The sequence below is a fragment of the Astatotilapia calliptera genome, chromosome 18 (assembly GCF_964374335.1).
Source record: "Astatotilapia calliptera chromosome 18, fAstCal68.1, whole genome shotgun sequence".
NCBI classification, from domain to species: domain Eukaryota; kingdom Metazoa; phylum Chordata; class Actinopteri; order Cichliformes; family Cichlidae; genus Astatotilapia; species Astatotilapia calliptera.
This window is the reverse complement of record NC_137439.1, coordinates 3,334,548-3,355,649: the sequence shown is the minus strand read 5'-3', so window position 1 is coordinate 3,355,649 and position 21,102 is coordinate 3,334,548. Positions and strand designations below refer to the sequence as shown.

General features: G+C 43.1%; 1 protein-coding gene and 1 long non-coding RNA gene across 2 annotated transcripts; one reads left to right on the top strand and one right to left on the bottom strand.

Annotated features, from left to right (window-relative positions):
- Nucleotides 1-455: 455 nt before the first annotated feature.
- vcpip1 (valosin containing protein (p97)/p47 complex interacting protein 1) lies at nt 456-15,747 on the bottom strand. Its single transcript, XM_026149151.2, has 3 exons — nt 12,067-15,747; nt 8,340-8,426; nt 456-6,839 (listed from the first exon to the last, which is right to left on the bottom strand). The coding sequence occupies exons 1-3, from the start codon at nt 14,714-14,716 to the stop codon at nt 6,049-6,051; spliced, it is 3,528 nt and encodes a 1,175-aa protein (XP_026004936.1). The 5' UTR covers nt 14,717-15,747; the 3' UTR covers nt 456-6,048.
- On the top strand, nt 9,957-19,773 carry LOC145421768 (uncharacterized). The gene is made up of 2 exons (XR_013903133.1): nt 9,957-10,183; nt 19,036-19,773. It is a non-coding gene; the product is annotated as an uncharacterized LOC145421768 (long non-coding RNA).
- Nucleotides 19,774-21,102: the final 1,329 nt, after the last annotated feature.

The following is a 21,102-nucleotide window of genomic DNA, read 5'->3' as shown; positions in this document are numbered from 1 at the left end:
GGAGCTTTTGGAACTAAACAACTTTAATTTATTCAGATCTAGAAATACTTGTTCCCTCCTGTTAGTCTCTCCTCAGCATTGGACTGGAGATATCAATGATGTCAGTGTGATTTTTCAACACTTTCCAAATTTATCCAGAGGTGTGATTGGACCGTTTCATTGGCTGAATCTGGCCATGTGTCTGACACCCCAGACAGTGAGCAGTCTTTGAGTGACTGAAAGAAATGTTAAAGGTGTTCTCATCAAAATCACCAACGTTTAATTCAAAAAGACATAAAAGAGATAACACGATCTTTAACATCTTTGAGGCTCTTGCCAGCTCTACTCTTGCTTTTCTCTACAAACTTATGTTGACTGGACAACAGAGAAAAATGATTTCTGCACCATAAACAAACACCTTTTTTTAAACAGACAAACAGAAAAGTGTGTGAGTGACGACAAAATACGGAAACATGTGAAGGAAGTGATTTTATTGTCGGGGTTGGAAATTTATCACACATGCAAACAGCGATGTCGAAGCCGTGTATCATCAATATTTTATTAGCAAACCAGAGAGAAGTTAACAAAAGAAATCATTACTGCAGGAACTGAACATCTGTGTTTCTGTACAGATCCAAATATACTACAATATATACTATTATACAGGTGGATTACAATTCATGTCATTAGTACAGCAGTCACAAAGAAAAACTTCAAGTCTGTTACAGCAGTGTCGTCTGATCTGAGCAAACTCTCCTCCTGATTCGTGCTGCCGACCTGCTTCCTCTCTGACTGATGATGATGATGATGATGATTCGGCTATGGGCATGCTATGCTAACATTCCCTGTTTTCCTCAAAGTGCTAAAGATTCATCTGAACGGCAAAAACAGAAGGACCGTGATTCTGAAACAGACTTTTTTTTGCTAAACCAGAAAACAAAAAGGCCAAAAAAGTGAAAATACAAAGACTCCAGTTCAAATTAAACACAGTCGAGATAAAAGAGTTGAAGCAGAACCTAAGTGTAAAACATTTTATGCACAGTTTAAGGCCTGATGATTCATTACAGAAGTAACATGCAGAGGTGGAGAAACATCTGTGTTGGCGGAAACTGCCTTCCATGTTTGTGATGGAGCAGAGATCGGTGCCACTCGCAGGTGTCCTGTTTTACATTTCACACGGATTTAACAAACGCGATACAGCGTCAGTGAGATTTAGAGTTCAGAGTCATTTCCTTTGTTAATGCTAAACTAACCAGCTGCTCCAGAGCACAATGAAAAACATCTGCACATACCTACATTTCTACAAAAGCATCGAATCAGAGGACTGTGAGCAGAAATGACCCAGTTTGTTCCTGTAAAAATCAGATGGATGTTTGAGACCTCTGGTTTGATGAATCATGAAAAGAAACTGCTGTTTTCCTCAAGAAGTCCCTGAAAAATCAACATGCAAAATAAAAGTACACAAACACACACACCAAAACACTGTACACACCAGTGTACATCTCCTGTTAGAAAACACAGGAAACTCTAAACTGCTGCTGATGCAACAGTTTAGAGTTCACACTGAACGTGGACGTCCCGTCAAACAGTGAAGACGAACCTGCTGAAAACTGTGCCATCAGAGAGGATTTCAGGCAGCAGCGCCTCTGAATAAAAGTCCTAATTTTTAAACAAATCTTCAGCCAATCACATGTTTTTACAAATAATTCAGTACTACTACCCAAGAAAAGACTGAACCTCTGATGAAGCTCAAAGCTGTACAAAGGTTATGAAAACATCTCGAGTGTGTGGCCCAGAAATGATCTTGAACTTCTTGTTTTGGTGCCGAGCTGCACAAACTTTGCCACAGCTAACCTTGTTAGTTAGCTCTGTTAGCTAGCTGCATGACTAGGTTTGTTACTATAACGACGCCAGCAAAAAAAAAACAACAACAAAGCAAAACCCACCTCTGAACATCAAGCACTGAAGAAACACATACACGTGAAGCCTCCCTTATAGAGCCTGTCCATATGTGACAGTGGCAGCATTTGCATTAACGTGCTCCTCTGGCTTCAGTCTGCCTGCCAGATGCTGAAGAGTGAGCTCTAACATCTGGATCTGTTTCACTGTTTCATGCTGAAAGAGGGAAAAGTTTCCTCTGCAGCAGGAAGAGCAGACACTGACTGAACGTAGAAACCACAAGCCTGGAGGCCAACTTAGAGTTGTAAAACCCTTTCTGCAGTGTGTGGTGAGCAGCTCTGAACGAGCTCCTCGTGAACTAAAACTAAGATCTGCATGTATAGGTGACAATAGCTGCTTGTAATTCACAACTAAGACGTCCATCTTCAGTGAAACCAAACACTCTGTGTGAACAATGAAAACATTTAAAAATGTCCAAAATCATCTTCATCAGAAACCTGGGACCCTGCTTCTGTGAGCTTATTCAGCAGCTGCATAAAGAGCTTTATGTGATAATGCTTTCTCTGCGGATTTGTCTTCAAACACACATTTACTTTCAGGTAATTCTGACAAAAACAGCAGCTTCTTTATGATTCATATAGAACGAGCAGACATGTGGACAACAGTGTGAAAGACACATGAACAATGAGAAGAGTCACATGCTGCGACTCTAACCTGCCTGATGTTCCAGACGTGGAAACACAATCCACAAAAGCTGATTTGACACATCTAAAGATACTTTTTCTTCCTGCAGCGTTACAGGAATAAAGGAGCGGTTAAAGCCTCGGGGAAATAAAAATAATAAACTCTTGTTCTCTAATCTGGTGTCGCCACACTGAGGGAAGATTTAATTAAATCTCTCAGTTCCTGTTTGTGGTTTGGTTTTTACAGACGAGAGCTGATGATCGACGGTCACTTTGTGTGCCGTCGATCCTCAATTTGTACAAGTGAATTCTTTCTCATTCAGAGAGTGAAAAACTGTAATATATGATTCCCAAAAGCTGTTGTTTTAAAAACAATAGTTTAACTTGATTTCCACAATCAGTGCATCTCTATGAGACGCCTTCACTGACAGCAGGGCCACCTGGTGGTGAGTCTGGGAGGTTCAGCTGAAATGTGTAGGTGGTGTTTAGACCTGGAAGTTCAGTTAAGATGTTTGCATAGGACAGAAGCACAGAGGCCCAGCGAGGACTTCCTCCAACCAAAACTTAGATCAATCACGAGAATTTAAACTCCAGTGAAAACTTGAACCTGGTTTTTCTTTGGCTGTGTTCTGCTTTTGAAAAGAGAAAAAATGAAGCGAGAACCAAACCTTAAATGTTAGGAAGGAGCAGAAGGTTCATCTTCAGAGCAAAGAAGAAGAAGAAAGCCTCCCGAGGCCACACCAAAGCACCACTGAGACATGAATCCCACCTGAATGGAGCTTTAGGTTTCTTACTTTGATATTTGGGCCTTTTATGAAGTAACCTGATCAGCTGATGAGCACATGTTTAACTTTTGGGATGTGAAGATCAACTTGTTCACAAAGTATTTTCAGAGTATCTCCACAAGGAGGAGCCGTTCGCTTTAACCTGCACAAACCTCCGCAGCTCATTTTGGATTTTCTATAAATTCTACAAGCTAAACGCTTTTTGATTTCGCTGACTCCCATAATACTTTAACTGTGCTCCTGTGGCTAAGACTCATGGGAAAGGTAGTTGTTGAGCATAAGATAACAGTCCAGTGCAGAGTTATTTTACAGTGTTTTCAGGTAAACCGAGGAGAAGCTTCGACCTCTAGGAAGTTCATTACTGCTGCACATTCAACACGGCGCCACCTGCAGGCAATAAATACAATTTCTCTTCGTTGCACTGCACTCAAGTTCATATTCATGCTCACATCTCAAGGCATTTCATCTTTAGCTTCTAAAGCACCAGATATTTGCTTCATGTTTATGTCCCTCTAAACCTCACACAAAAGTCTTTTCAGGTACTGATTTCAAGAGTTTTAATAACAAACACAAAATAGTCCAGAGCAGAGTGGATCGTAACATTTATGTTCAAACACGTCGTGTCGAGGTCGTCTTGGGAATTTTATAGTAAAAAAATCATAAGTGACTCTTGTTGACTACATGTGCATCTCTAACACATCTTTGGCATTTTATTGCTACATTTACACAGATTCTCATGAATCTGCAGTGTTTGGAGATCAGATGAAACTTAAATTTAGGTGTTAAAAATTTAAAATATTTAACCTGGGATACATAAGGTGAATAAAAATACAGCTGGAACAAATATGTGAGAAATAAATTAGTTCTTGTTTTTAACACGTAACACTTTTTGTCAAACCCACATTTACACACTGGCAGTGAAGTGGGGTACACAGGAACCCAAACTAAGATCTTTTAAGAAGCCCGACCAACCAGAAACATCCATTAATGAAGCTAATGGCCACTCGAGCTTAGCCTTTGCAGACCCGCAAGTAAAAATATTAAAAATTTGATGAACTGTAAACAATGTTAATCGTATTTAACTTATTCATTTGGACACTGATAAGGCTTAAAGTTTGCATTAATGGGGGCGTGGCCCTGACAGGTGGGTGGTGACACAGGCAGGTGTAGCTGTTAGGCTTCAGCTAATCAGAGTCACTGAACGGGACCTCTCGACTGTGTTTGTGCTGTTGGAGCATTCTGGAGAATTTTTCAATGACGTTTAAAATTGTGACGAGCGACCCATCAGCTAAGAGACCGTTCCAGTATTTTATTTGTCTGTTGATTAGCATTAATCACCAGACATCTGTGCCTGTGTGCAGCTTATGGATGCAGCTTTCTGCTCAAACCAGCTACTGTTAGGTGGTAACTGAGCAATAAAACTTCTCATTTAAATATGGTTACACTCATCTGATGCTCAAAAAGCCATAAAAAGAGCACAAATACAACAAGGCCGTCTTTTCCATACAATCAACCTAAAAAGCAAATCAAATGTCAAGTAAACAACAAACAAAACAGAAGAAAAAATTAAAAGTGCAAAACACAACGGTCCAAATGGGACGCGGACCACCAAACAACTTGTACTAACAAACCAGCTCATGTGGACTTTGGAGGTCTCGCACAGCACATGTTCAATACTGCTACAGGCACAGATATCGACAGACGCCTTATTACTGATGTTGAGGCGCAGGTGGCATCACACAAAACTGCAATATGTCACACGTGGAGATGAGAGCGTGCGGTTAAATTTTAGATACAACAAATAGAAACTGCAGTTAGTTCTCTGCCTGGAGGTTGTGAGGGGCTTCATTCTGATTTTTCTAGAATATAAACCATTAAACTGGGGATGGTTAGAGGGGCAAAAAGGTAAAGTAAAAATATAAAGTCATCAAGGAGGATTCAGACAATCAAGCAAACACAGATCAGAGTTCTCCCTGCAGAGCTCAGACAAACGGAGGGTGGAAAGCAGATTCTGAAGGCGTTGATGCGTACGGAGGCCGGTGCACTTTTCAGAGCGTGCACTTTGACGGAAGCATGTTTGCAGGACGCGACGCTGGCGGCGGCCAGCTACTCTCCTTCCTGGTGGCAGATTAAGACTTCTTCTATCTACAGGAATGCGTCTCACCGGATTTTCCTCCTCGGAGATCCGTAAGTGTTCACAGCGAGAGGATTAGACGTCTGCAGGTGGGAACCGCAGGCCTAACGACAGAATCCCGTCACCTTATGGACGACTCTGCGATATACTGTGAGACAGTTGTTCACGATACATCATCAACTTAAGAGAAAAACTTATTTTGAATCAACGTGGGGATCACATCGTTGTATTTATTCATTACCGTGTTAAATTTTCATAGAGCGGTGCTGACAGGCGAGCTACAGTGGATACAGTGTAAACACACATGGCAACGGCTTCTGCAACAGATCTGTGAAACGGGTGAATCGATGACACATCGCAGACAGCGCGTCACAATATATCGCTTCATCGACGGCTGTCCCACCTGGAGTTCGCAGCGGCGAGGACAGTCGGCCCGCTCTTAGTCATGCAGTAAAGACAACGCAACACGATGAAGACCAAAGCTTGAGGATCCGACCTGAGGTGTTATGACCCACAGATGCCGGTCAGGCGGGTGCGGGGGTGGGGCGGTGCTGGGGCTCAGGCGTGATCAGGAGTGATCCATGGGTTCGGTGGCGTTACTCTGCCCGGCGTCCTGGCTGTCCATCTCCTCCGGTTCCTCCACCTTCTGCTCAGGTTTGATGGCTGCCGTTGTCGACACTGCAGCTGGCGGTTTGTGGTCGGCCGTGGACACCGACTGGTCCTCACCCGCCTGGCTTCCGGCCGTCGGCTCCTGGGCAGCCCTACCCCCGGAGGCGGTGCTCTGCTGCTCTTTCAGGTGCCGCTCCATGGAGGCCTGGATGGAGGACACCATTTCCTGCAGCTTCCTTCGCTGCTGCTCCATCAGGCTGGGGTCGAGTCCACGGCCGTCCTTCATGGTGACGAAGCCCGGAGCCATGCGGACCAGCTCCCTGGTGGTGTCCTCGGGGATGTCCGACAGGTCCGGGGGTCCTCGGGACACGCTGGCACTCAGGTCCACGCCACTGCTGTGCTGTCGTGTGATAGGGCGGTGTTCTGGTGGTGAGGAGCCTCCGGCGCTGCCCAGAGAGTGGCCTTTTCCCTGAAAGGCTGTGACACTCTGCAGCTGCTCCTTTTTACGAACAACGCCACCGCTGCCCAGCCGCAGCACGCCATGAGAGGGACTACCCTCTCTACTGCCCCTACCGGATGCCTCAGAGCGTAGCTGCACCAGGGCCTCCTTCACCAGTTCCTCGACATCAGGCCCAACAGGGAAGTGACCGGCAGCGTCCACGCAGAGCTCCAAACGCTCCTCTGCTGCATTATAAACAAAGGTTTTCCCTGTGAGGTGAGGCAGCGTGCAGTGCTTCCCGTCCATCAGGCCTGAACGAGAGAGAGAGAGAGAGGTCATTCCCAGCTTGACATGATTCACAGTCTAAAATAATCCTTATTAATCTCATCCTGGGTCTTGGTCTGAAACAAGCCTTCAGCTCTGCCAACTCTGATTGGCTGCCCCTCACAAGAAAAGGTTTAAATCAGTAGGCAAGAAACTTTTATTCTCACATTCAGACACAATTGATATAGAAAAAAAATCTGAACTGCAATTTATGGGAGACTTCTCAGATACTACAGATGGCCAGCGTCCTCCGCCTTCCCCCAAAGAGCCAATCAAGTTGAAGCAGGAAACATATTCGTGTTATTGCATTGATGCCTGTGTATAAGCTCACAAACATTTCAGCAGCTGTAACGTTGTGAAACTGTGCAGTGCAGTGGGAGCAGAGCATGTGAGGGCTGTCAAACTTTATTGTTTTAGATTTAACTTGTAATTTTGTTTTTCTTTAAGCTCTCTTATTATCAAACTAAGCTCATGCTTTTAGTTACGCGCTCTGAAACACCTGCAAAGATTCAAATGACCATATTAGCGATATCCCCTCTTAGCGCCGTCACACAGATCCAAGAGTAGAAAAACAGTGTTTGGAGAAAGTGAGTTCGCGGCTGACTTGACCATCCACCATTGTAACAATATATCTATGACAGGTAAACAAAAGCACAATAGGTCAACTTTAATAACACAGCTGTTCTCCCTCCCTCGGGTGGGATGTACCAAATATATTGACAAAGGTTCAAGGGTTTGCTTTCATTTATGCTGCGGTTAGCTCCAGAGCATCAGATAGAAACACAGCAACAGTCTGACAATCTGACAACAGGAAATAAGAAGTCGCCATAAAGGATCCTGTGTTATTAGTTTTTGGTTTGCAATAACTTACAATAAAGAATATGACAGATAAAAACAAACTGATCCTTTAATCACACCAATCTGCTTTCAGACATGTCTGAGGAGTCACGTGCATGTGACAAGAATCGATATATTTCAATCAAACTTCATCTGACTGTAAACTCTGACATATATTCCTCTGTGCTGCAGAGGACCAGAGCTCAGCACACATCAGTGAGCCACTCCACGTTCCTTTATTTACCAGAAATCTGGGCACTATCATCTAATCGAAATCCTCTCCACATGTTTACAACAGACCCCGTTTTCTTCTCTGGGAAGGAGTTCCTGTAAGGTGTGTGCTGGGAACCCGGAATATGGCACAAATGTGGACCACTGGGCATTGATCATCAGGTCTGGGAAGAAACATTTCATTTCCTGCAGCCTCGTGGATTTTATTCACTGAACTTTTCTGCTCTCAGGCGTCACCTGATCAGTCGCGTGTGTTTCTGCTACATTTCTGCACATGTTTAAAATCTGTCTAATAATTAGTTAGCAAAGAAGCCTTTAAAAAAAGTAGCTCACGTATGATAAGCTCCGGTTCACAGTGATGCAGACACACAAACGCACATGTATAAATGTACCTGCTCTGTTACACAGAGCCTGCTTACCCATGTCTTTCTTAACGATGTTGTAGAAGACGCCGCCCTGCTGGAATAAGTGTGGCAGCTTCTTTGCGTACGACCAAACATCCTCACCTGAAACAAAGACAAACATTTTAAAAGGATCCAACGAATGAGACGAGGTCCTAAACACAACACAAGGTTAAAATGTGTCTGTGTGAGCAGGACGCTACACAGGACAGCACAATGTAGGACCACAGAAGTCCTCGGTGTCAGAGTGCACAGCTTTGGCAGGAACGTGAGCGGTCAGAGCAGCACAAAAATAAACAGAGACCGAAACATCTGAATGTAAGACACAAGAGTGGAAATACAGTTGATACTCTGACCTCGCCATTGTTTGGCTTACAGTGAAGCCGCTGATATGTAAAAATATATTTAAAACTGAAAGCAGTGGTGGACAAACCTACGAAATGTTTCTTGAAAAAGGTGTGACATCACATTTATTTCTACATGATGAATATGAAGCTGCAAGCAGCAGCTATCGTCAGTCATTTATAGAAACCTCTGTGGTTCCAGTATGTTTGCTTTCACACTCAGTGAAGCTCACACCACATACAACATCTACAGCTTTGATGCTGATGGTAAAGCCAGGCTAGCGATTCCCCCTCGTTTTAACCTCGCACTGCTGCTCATGCTGCTGCTACTCTGTAGGAACATTCACATTTTTATATTCTACATTTCATCTACATTTACCGTCTCTTGTTTTAGAGGTCCTCTAATAAATGCCATTGTCCTTCAGCTGCTTCATATTTAGTCTCAACAACCTCGACAGAAAATATCAATCCACTTGTACTCTCCTGCTGTGATGAAAATGATCCATCTCATCTGAGACATAAACCCTTTTTTATTGCAATAACAGTCATCTAAGCCAATAAATAAATGTCCAGTCTGTCACTGATCATTGTCTCCATTAATTCCCAAATCTAAAACTTAAAGTGGAATGTGTCGATGTGGGTTTTTCTGCTGAGAAAACCTAAAACGGTTCATTAATGATTCAGTTTCAGGCAAAGTTATTATAGTGAACCAAGAATAAATTGGCTACAGTAAAAATAAAAACTAGACTTTGCAATAAAGCTACTGTAAACAATATTTTTTCACTTTATTTTTCAACACAACCAGCCTGAGGAACATCTGGTGCATCTGTTTAATGAGTCTGGGACTTGAATGTGTATGAAGTGTGTTAACCTTTAAAATTTTGCACCTGACAAAACCTCCAAATATATAAGAACAAAACTAAAACTACCACCAAAACTCATGAAAACTAAACTGAAACTCATCATTTCCAGACAATGAAAATTGAAAGTGAAATGAGCAAAAACAACAACTTAAGCTTAAAATGAAATAAAATCTGGTTTAAGGTTAAATTTTATTTGGTGTACAAAACCACTGTCAATAAATAAAGGCGATAAAACCATATTCAGGTGTTTATTTAGCTTCAAATATCCTGTCAGTAAAACAGGGACTTCAACACTGCACTGATGCACTGAGTCCATTTGAAAGTGCGTGACGGTGCATTTCCTTTTGTTTGTGTGTTTATATGTAATGCACGTCGCACATATTCAGCTACAGGTCTGCTCCATTCAGCTGTGTGAACTCTGAGCTCTGGGCTGGAGGCACTGTCTGGTGAGCGGATGCTTTGTTTCATCCTGGCCGGGGCCGGGCGGGGGGATTATTGAACACGAGCTCGGTGCTGACAGGAAGTGCAGCGTCAGGCCTGCGGAGCGCTCGGAGCGCAGCCGAAACCTTCCTGAATATCGACAGACGCTCTGTGTGTGTCACACGGCCCGATCTGTTTATCCTAACGCAGTTGTGACCTTTGACCTGATTGGCAGGTGAGACGGGGAGGGAGCGAGTTGCTCGAGTCAGCAGATTCTCACACTCACACACAAAACAAGTCTCTTGTTTGCTCATGGCAGCTGATCAGAAACCTGGGAGCTCAATCAGCTGCTGAGAGCAAACGGCAGTTTTTTGATCACCTGCCTGCACCAGCCAATCAGAAACCAGCAGGCATGTGCGCTGCACACCTGGAGCTGTTCTCTTTATTCACACACAGACACACACAAACACACTTCAGCTTACTCTGCAGTCTTAAGCAAGCAGCAGCATCATTGCAAGAAGACAATAAATTAAACACGACGATGATCCATCATCATCATCACCACATTCAATAATATGAGTGAACACAGAAAACAAAGACATCCCCATGCTGGAGAAACTGGAACAGGAGATGTTTACTGTACAAATCGTTATCATTCTGACTGATTATTAATCAATAAAATAAAGTGCTGTATGACATTAACCTGACAGCACTCTCTATAAACACACCGTCAGCCCCAGCACAGTAGGTTTGTATCGTCAGGAGCTCAACCTGTGAACAAACATTGACTATAGAGATGCTAATTATAATGAAAATATAAACAAGAGGTCAAATTAATGAAAGGGCAGACAGCAGAACGAGTTCAATCGTTATCTTTGAATGATTAATGATCAAAAGTTGAACTTTAAAGCAAACTGAAGCACCAGCACTGTCATGTTTGAGGAAATGTTATTTTTTCCATACCAGGGTTTTCTCTGCATGTACTAAAAACACATTTGACGCCAATCGAAGCTGGCTTTCAACCAAAGGAAAATCACTGCGACAGAAGATATTAAAACATACGTCGGGTTTAGTTTTACTCAAGGTTGAAGACATCTTTGCTAATAAAATGGCCAAAAAGACTTAAAGTCAGTCGACACATTCTTTGCCTCAACTACAGTCATGGATAATTGCATGTTCACCCCCAGAAGCCAGGACACATTTTTATCATATTTTATCCTGCTTTTATTAAGTCTAATTGAACCTTTGTGCTTCTTTGTATATTTACCTGTAAATAACTCACTGCTAAGTCACAGATTAACTCTGTACAGTAACAAGCAACAGCCAAGAGCCGGACTGAATGACTGATTCAAGTTATTATAACTGAAATACACGTTTCCTTATGCAAGCATAGGAAAAAGAGGACTGTTTTCCTTTAGCTTTATTGTAGAAAGGAATGTTTCTAAAATCAAACTAAGAAGTGAATTATTAAAATAAGAAAGTAGCAGCAGCCACTTGGCTCTGTTAAACCTGACGAGCGGGTTTTAGCTCCTGAAGTGCAGAACAACACAGGAGAAAAATAGTTTTCTCCTGGCAGCCTTCAATCAGACCAACAAGCTTTTATATCTTAGATCAAATGTGACAAAATCAAAGCCTGAGGATCAAATCTGGCCCTTTGCAAAATTGAATCCAGCATGGATTTCATTTAATAAGGCAGACGATTTCAAGACAGGCCCACTATCTGCTGAAAACGGAGACGATCACTGATTTCAAAGAACGTAATCAGTGTCTCGGCTGTGATATTCGAATCCACATGTCAGCAAAGAATTCAGGATTCACAGCATCTTTAAAGTGAAAAGAAGCTGCAGCTCCAGCACAATAACTTTCCTCTAGTGACATCTCAAAGTGACACAGCTTGTTTTTATGTGCAGCCAGTTTCGCTTCAGAAGGCCGTACGGTACAGGTAAGCTGTGCGACCAAAGATCTTTTGCTCTGCTTTATATCAGGATGGATCTTATGCTCTGAAATATCCTAAACTTACACTTCCTGTCACATTCAGTCTTGTGGCACAGGTTGCTGTGATAATACATTACTTTGCTTCACTCACTAACTTACTTGGTACCCTACATGTAACCTTACCCATCAACGTTGCTAGGAGACAAAGGGAGGACATCTCAAGGTCGATGCTGTCCTGGAGTTCCCGGCTGCTCATTCTTCCGGGCGTCACGGCGTCCTCGCTCTTCACTGAATGCAGGGCGGAGTGCGAGCTGGAGGCTCGGGGAATGGAGGCCGCAGGGCTCTTGTCCTCTGGGCCTTTTAAGATCTCCACAGTCACCCTGTCACCATGCTGCAGCGCCACTGGCTCGTTTTCCTCGCCATCTTTTGGTGGGACCAACTCCTTAGGTGGGAAACCGTAGCGGATGCATTGCTGCGCCGGCGGCACGCTGAACTGGTTGCTGATGCTCCTCTGCAGCTCAGAGAAGGTCGTGTGGGCCTGCAGAGTCAGCATGGCCTGTCTGCCGTCGCTCGTAGTCACACGAATCTTTTTCTCCTTACTGGACGAAGACGGGGAGGAGGACTTGGTGGGTGTGGCTGGAGCTGAAGAGGAGGAGGTTTCTGGAGAGCCTCCGGGTGAAGAAGTCCGGCCCTGGCCTTTCTGCTCCTGCTTCAGTTTGTCAGTCCGACGCTTCTGGGTGACGAAGGCCTGCTCGCTGATGCTCTGCTGGATGCTGCGCTCTGCTCGGCTCATCGTTAGCTCCTCCTTGTGCAACGTCTTCGCTTTCTGTCCCGTCAGGATGATCTTTGTGGGCGGCTGGGGGTCCGCCGGCTGCTGAGACTCTGAGGCATCAGTGAGGCGCTGGACATGAGCCCCGTCGATGGACACGGGGTTGTATTCGTCCGGGTTCTTCTTGGCCGTGTGATGGAGGATAGTGTTGACCACTTTCTGCACCAGGATCTCACTGCCAAACTCGCCCGGGAAGTGCTTTGTGACGAGCTTCATGGCCACGTCGTACACGTTGCTGTTCAATGAAGGGTCAGTCTCATACTGGAACCAGTACACTGTCTCTCGCACCACCCGACCCCCCCACTCCAACGTGATGGGGAAGGCCTCGGGGAGGTTGTCATACTCCTTCCCCTCCCAGTAGTGTTTGAAGCCACACCCACACTTCCCTCCCTGGGAGCGGGTGTTGGTTCTGTCCCCATCCAGATAAACCACCGAGCCGTTTCCACGGATATGGCGGACTGACGTGCCGTGACACCAGTTGCAGGTGTTGAGGGAGCTCAGTTTGTAGTCTGGGAGGAGAACATCCCTTTGGGGGTCGTAAGAGCAGACCACATTGTTGAGGGGGAAACTGTAGTTCTTATCCGGCCGCAGCTGGCCGTGTGTGGATTTGGCTAAGTTGTAGAGCTTACCGCCGGGAATCAGCCACTCCGGTGGGATGTGGAGCTCAGAAAGGGCGCCACAGATCAGGCAGCGATGCAGCCGATTTTCCATCACTGACTTCTTTGCCGCCTCTGTGACCTCCTCTGGATGGATGCCAATCACGCCAGTCCTCCTGTAGACGTACTGGTGAACGTCAGCCACCAGCGACGGGTGGATGCTGTGCTTCTCCATAAATACCTCCTCCATGGCGTTAACTAGCCTCATCAGATATTTATCCTGCAGGCTGCGATCTCCGCCAATCACGCAGCTCCCATCCGCTTCTAACTTGATGTACTTCTTGATGAGGTCCTGAGGGACGCCCCAGGCCTTTGGCAGCAGACGGGGTGGCAGCTTTGGCAGCACCGTGTTCTTGATTCCCACCAGAGGGATGTAGTGGTTCCTGCTGGAGCTGCTCCAGGCGATACAGATGGGTTTGTTCAGCTTCCCATCTTTCCCCTTGCACTGCTCCTCCGGCACCAGTCCAGGCAGGAAGGTGGCAGAATAGTCCCCGGAGCTCCTCATCCCACTCAGGGAGTCCAGGAGAATTATGGGTCGGTGGAGGACGTTGGCTAAGCCAAATATGTGGATGTTGCGTAGTCCAAGGGGTACGCCTTCTGGTGGGATGAAAAGAGGGTCGCACTCGTTGATGATGTCCTCCCACTCTGCAGCATCTATAAAGTCCTGAAAAAGTGCCTTGTAGCGTTCCAGATTCTGCTTGAAGTTCTGTTTGAGGTTTTCACGGAGGGCATGCCAGAACAGTTCTCTCCCCACCAGAGCTCTGGACACAGCGTGGACCAGGCAGTGCCCATCTCCGTCCACATGCACCGGGATGAGACACTCTCTGTTGCCGTTGGCTTTCTTCACCTCCTCCAGAGTGTCGTGGAGGTATATAAGGCTGCCTGACCTATCTTTGCCATAGCCTATGGTGGAAACATGGTCCGGCTCAATGAGAAAAGCTCTGTCTCCCAGGATGGAACAGTCAAACATCTCCCCTTGGTTCATCTCCCTCAGAAGCTTGGCTTTGCCGGTTTGTTTGTCCATGCCATACCTGGTGAGCACGGGCGACAACAGCTTGCAGTGGTAGTTAGAAAGCCCCATCACTTTCACCAGCTCGGTCCCCTTCTTCGGGGCCCCGGTGACGCCGAGCAGGGCGTTTCTGAGCAGATTGTGAAGCACGACATCGGGGTCGGTGACTTCCTCAACGTTCTGCAGGTTCTTCTGCTCGTGGCGCTGACCACACTCGGTACACTCGATGCTAACGGAGCCGTAAGCAGGAAAGAAAAGCCTCGCCTGACATTTCGGGTCTGGGCAGGTACCAGACAAAATACGCTTGTCTTTTTTCTTTGAGCTCTGCAGCAGCGACATTTTGGCTGAAAAAAGGCTGACGCTGTGTGTCAGCTTCACAAAACCATGATATTCACACTCCGGCGAGGCTGTCAGGCGAGCTTTGACTCCGCTAACGACAGTTATTTTACAAAATAACACAAGAACAACACGGAAGCGGCTGTTTTTTCCTTTAGCTGTTCGCCGTTGCTAGACGTACATACGTAATGACGTCAGTTACTGGGATTTGTAGTTTTTTCTCTTTATCTATGTTTAAACAACTACGCACCAGCATCAAAATGACTGCATTTTTATCTTTTCCCTGTTCGAACATTAGCTGGAAACGCGAGAAACTCAAACAGTAAAACGCGTATGTCGGGTTAAGTCGTGTACATTTACGACCTTAAACCCAGGTTAACTGCATTTACCAGAATGCAACGCGTCACAGTGACGTGTGTTGTGTAAGGAAGTCAATTCGGCAGAATCATGTCAATTTGGACTGACTGGGTTTGCTTTTCTTCTTCTAACGTATAGTTTTGGTCCCCACAAAATCCAGTGAAATACAGTTTTCACTTACGTTGTTTATAGACTTTTATTGTGCCCTGTGGTTTGCACGATCTGGGGCACAAAACCAACAGAGTTTGGATTAAAGACACTGACAACACGAGTTTACCGGTTAGCTTAGCCGTTAGCCATCTGGGAAAATTAGCAGGGTGCCGAGCAGGGCTCGCATTGAATATTTATCATTCCATTTAAATGTCGTTGCTGTAACCAGCGGTAACTGGATCTGGGACGTTTAGGGAAACCAACCGTCGCCGAACTCCATTTAGAAATATGTGGATTTAAGTTTCCTTGTGCGCCGGTCAATACACTGAATTCACAGAGCTATATTAAAAGCTTTGTACACATTTTAAGCTAGTTGTGACCAATGCGTCTTAAATGCGATGCATCAGAATGCACTTTATTTCAGGGCGAACCAACGCAGGCTTGATGCTGCCGCCTGGTGCGACTCCCTGGCAGGTGACTCGGGGAACAATGACATAATGGTTTTGGAGCAGTGACCAAGCAAAACAGGACCCTCTGAACACTGCAAGGACAGAAACACAGTTCATCTTCTGAATGCTAACTGTAATATTTAATAAGACTTAAATAAGATTGTCTCAGTGTCACGTTAAGCACAAATGATTAAAATGATGGTAGATGTTTACAAAATCACCAGTAGAGATGATGCATTACAGTGTAGCCCTGCAAGGTAAGGAGCTTTGCATTGTAAATGAGTTGTAAAGTATGTTTAACTCAAGTATATCAGAGTCTAGCTCAACCCCCTAAATAAAAAACAATGTTGAGCTTTGGAGCTCTGAGATGCCCGTTTTCTAAATAAGGTTGCATGAACTCCTGCACTCCTCTAAATGAATCTATTAAACCAAAGAGTGCCTGAGATTGGACCCAGGGACATGGCTAGAAGGGGCTGGGAACGGCTTTGCAGGTGAACCACAGTTGGACAAATTGCTGTCACTGAAGGGAAGCAAATACTAATATAGCGTACTAATAAAGAAAAATTCTATATGTCCAATTTGAAGGCACATCTCAAGGTGGCTTATGAAAAACCAGACCTGTGATCCCGTTTAAGCCAGTGTGACATATTTTTATTTGTCTTTCCTGTGTGCGTTTTGTTGTGCTTTTCCTTACAACACAAAGCACCTTGAGGCGACTGTTGGTGTCAGTTGGTGCTATATCAATAAAATTGAATTGAATTGTGCTGTATCTATCAATGTGACCTGCCCAGGGGCGTCTAATGTAAATAGCATTTTACTTAAATTTTTTATATTGAGGTCCAGTAGGTACCGTACTTGTTAAATAAACAACCAGAACCAGTGTAAACACTCGTCCACCCTTTGTAAAGCAAATAAAACAGAAGCTTTGCAATTTGGTGTAGTACCTGCGATACTATTTGTAGTATTACATTGTACTATATTCGTATTACTCTCTCCCACAGTCTAATTTTTTCACTCTTCTTTAGCACAGACTATGATGAAAGATCTCTTACCTGAGTGGGCGCCGTGTGCACATTCAGAGCAGTGGGCCAGTCTGAATGCTTTTGTGTGACATCAGGAGAAAATATCCAGCGTGAAACTTGCCTTGAACAGGTTCATCTGTTTTCAGTTCACAGTAGATTGTGGGCCATGTAAGAGCTTGAGTAGCTTCTGCAGCAAAACGTGAGAGAAAGGTCATTTTGACTTATACTAATTTTATAAAGTGTGATTTTGGTGCTAAAGAGAAGGCGTCTCTTTGTGATCATCTGCACACCAAAAACATCTAAAATAAAAATTTCACACCATCTTTTGGCAGTAAATTATTCTTTGCTTTAAAAATGCTGCAGAAACAGTTTTATTTTTGTGAATTCGCAGAGGCACTGCCCCTGGGACTGTATCAGCATGAGCGGCCAATTCTGTGGTGACCCCTTGTGGCAAGAGCTGAGAGTAGCTTCTTTTTTATTGCATGGTTGAATACGGTTTTGTTTTTCTGCTTTTACTGTCAGACGTAACAGAAACCTGACACCATTTTCTGTGCTGCTGCTGTCCAGCCTGGCTTTGGATCTGGATTTAAGACTGCTAAATGCATTTTTCTGAGGAACAGAATATTGAAAACTTTCAGTATTTATTTATTAATCTCATTCAGTAACAAACAAACAAAAACACACAGATATGTTTGAAATTCTGTGAGATCCTCTACATGCCAAATAACTTTGTCAAATGAGAAGTGTTCATGTTTATGTAAAACATTTGTACATGATAATAAATGTCATATATGAGTAAAGATAAATAAGTTCTCTACGTACAAAGACACAGAACAAGACCAAATCTTTTTCTTTGGTCTCAACAGTTCTGACCACAGATGACTGAATCTTTGAGCACCATTATATGATTATATAATTCACCTTTGTTCTTCATAGGAATGCCCTTTGATTTTGAACTACTTAGTTCTTTTGAATAACCACATGATGGCGGTCTTATCCTTTTCGTTTTTAATCTCAGCACGAGCAGCAAACTCAAATCCACAAAACTTGTCATCATATGTTTGTTTCAAACGAACCACAGAGACCTTATTGAAACTTTTATTTACTGTGGTAAGAAAGAAGGGAAACAAACTGCCAGACAAATGTGGAAATCCAGCATCACCTTCAGAGACGTTACTTAAGTTTAAAGCAAAAAAGGAGACACTGAGGTTTTAAAATCTTTAGTTGTTAATATTTTTACAAGGCAAAAAGTCACGAAGACACTTTGCAAATGTAACATAATTGTGAAATTGACCAAACTATTAATTAAAACATTAAAAATATTAACAAAGTTATCAGTAAGCTTTAAATGAGCCCATAACCTGCTGTGTTTATGTTTTGAATTAACAAAACTAAAAGGGGCCAATAAAAATATTGTTTTAGATGATAAAAGCTTTTACCAAAGGAAATGAATAAACTTCAGCCCAAACATTCAGACTGCACAACAAGATTTTAAGACTTTTTTATTAAAAATAAAATAGTCTGATCTGTTTAAGAGTAAATCTACGTATAAACATAAGATACACTAAATTATAATGAAAAACTGGCAATACACGATTATTAAAGGCCTTATAAAAACACTGTTTTCACTGTTTACTTGAAAGCACAGTATAGAGCCTTTGTTAATTTTATTAGTACCAACAGTCAGGATTAATACAAGATGCATACACAGTATTTCCACTCACAGGTAAATATTTGTATGCAGACTGACTATTTTTTCCCAGAAGTACACACTGTGTGAGTGTTACGAGTTTAACAACACTCCATCTACTCACCTGTAGTCACACAGAAGCCTCTTCTGTGAAAGCCCATTTGAAATGGTGCTTATAATCAGCAAATACACTAAAGTGTGCTCAAGTGCACAATTACCTCTCTGGCTTTGCAACAACATCACTGATCTCTTTATAACTTTTATTTTATTTTGGAAGCACAGTGTGGATCTCCAAAAGATCGGCTGCTTTGGCTTCAAAATAAAAGTAATAAATCAAATTGTATGTGGACTGTAGGGGCTGTTGGGAACTTTAAGGATATGTTAGAAATCACGTGGCCCTCAAAATATATAACACCGTCCAGTCATTTTTAGGATTCATGGGTTTGCAGCTTAGCACCTTTAAACGTGTTAACAGAAGAACTTTCAGGTCAAACATTTAACAGAAAGTCTGAAGTGTTTCAAAATACTTCATCCTCTAGCTGGGTTTGAAAAAACAGACAACTGATCAAAATATTGCAGCAAAAATAATAAAACAACATAATAAATGAAATTGTACGAAAGGCTTTTTAAACATGTCTAATGTGCCCACTGCAGGGGCTGATGGGAGCTTTGAGGACCTGTTAGAAACCACGTGGCCCTCGTCTGATCTCACAGCTCGTCCTTGTTTGGCCTCAGCTGCATCAGAGCGCCACTTCTCCCCAGGTTCACCAGAGGAAACACCACTGCACAAAATGCTTTTCCTCCCAGCTGCTGCTCTGTGCTGTCTGTGTTCAGGTGAGTGTTTCCAGCCAATCAGGAGCCAACAAAGTCAACCTGTAACAAACACTGTCACACTAACCTTCATCTATCTGTCTGTGTCTCTACAGCACTGGTTACCATGGCAGCAGAACAGCTGATTCAGGAGCAGTTATCGCAGACTGGGAGAGTTGGTGAAACAGTTGCCATAAGCTGTAAAAGCACTGACCAGTGTGACAAAAAACAGATTTACTGGTACCAGAACACAGAAAAAGATCCTCTTAAAGTGATTCTGCGCATTGATCTGGCTGATGGGGCAGTTAATTCACGCTACAATCACCCCCAGAAACAAGATTTCAATGCTTTAAGAAAACCAGGTGGCTGTGAATTGGTCATCAAAGATATTAAACCCCAACATACAGCCACTTACTACTGTGTTTGTTGGAAAGGTTCCCACAGTGAGAAATGATCCCTGCAGCCTGAACAAAAACCAACAGATGAACAGATGTCAGACAGTGTGACAGGAAGAGAGCAGTAAACCACAGCCAGCCTCTATGTGATCAATAAAAAAGAAGAAATTAAAAGTTTCAAAGAAAATTGTTTTCAGGTACTCTGTTCTCCTTCTCTTACAAACAGCACAAATTTGTGGTGAAATAAATTTTCTTTCCCTCCTAATGTGATATTTTTTTGTTTAATTTTTTTCTTCGAAAATCAAGTTAAATGAAGAGCAAAACACATACCGACATACTATACATACAAAGACAATAAGATAGTTTGGTCTCAGTATCTGTATCACTAGCTTGTAAATAAATCTAAAGATGGACTAGAAAGGACGCTGAGTTGTTGCTACATTTTAAACTAAACTAAAGAGTTTATATGTTCATGTGAGAACGTGCTGTTTGGTTGAAAATGTAATATAAACTTTTTTTTTTATTGATGGAGGACGTTAAAGTGATCTTATCTAAAAGTTTATAATACTAAAAATATTCTGCAACATTGCTCCTGAATCCATGTGCTGATCTCTGCTGATGACCGTTTTATATATACATGGAAAGACAGCAGGACGGCGTACTTGAAAACCTAAAACTAATTGCTGATGAGAACTTGTTTGAAGTGAGTCGGGAGGAGATCATATTAACAGACAAAGAAATGCAAATTAATTTTCTACATGTTACATTTACAAATATTACCTTTATTATTTCATTTTATTTTATTTAAATTGCAGAGAAAATGATGGATATTGGCCCTGCGACGGACTGGCGACCTGTCCAGGGTGTACCCCGCCTCTCGCCCTATGACACCTGGGATGGGCTCCAGCGCCCCCCGCGACCCTGAAAAGGATAAGCGGACGCAAATGGCTGGATGGATGGATGTCACAGTGTTGGCTGCAAAATGACCATTAGCTGAATCAACCACTCAAATAGCTGATGTAGCTGTGGCAAAGCTTTAGTTTCCATTTTATAGCAGATTTACAGCTGAGCACTGTACAAGTCTTAGTTGATGACGTTGTTTTCTAGACACATGCAATGACATACAAAACACAGAGGATATGGATGTTAAAAGCCATAAATCAATAAAAACAGAAAGAACAGCTCAAAAGACCAAAAAGAAAGAAACATAAAAAAATTAAAAGCAACTCTCGTACTGTATAACACTGGAGAGTGTCTATATGGGTCCACACCTCTGAGTGTTAGATACAACACTGTTGAGTGTTAAATTAACACTTTGACAGTGTTATGTGTTTAAAAGTAACCTAGTCAGTTTTGAAGATTAACAATGGCTAACACTGAGCAGTGCTGATTTTCTAACACTGGAAAATAACTCAAAATGTTAGAAATATTCCAGTGTTAGAAAATCAGCACCGCTCAGTGTTAGTCTTTGTTAATCTTCAAAACTGACTAGGTTACTTTTAAACATATAACACTG

Coding starts and splice junctions, on each gene's coding strand:
- vcpip1 (XM_026149151.2), bottom strand. CDS start 14,716: ATGTCGCTGCTGCAGAGCTCAAAGAAAAAAGACAAGCGTATTTTGTCT. Junction 8,427..12,066: donor TCTCCTAGCAACGTTGATGG/GTAAGGTTACAT, acceptor TCTTTGTTTCAG/GTGAGGATGTTTGGTCGTAC. Junction 6,840..8,339: donor CATCGTTAAGAAAGACATGG/GTAAGCAGGCTC, acceptor TCTCTCGTTCAG/GCCTGATGGACGGGAAGCAC.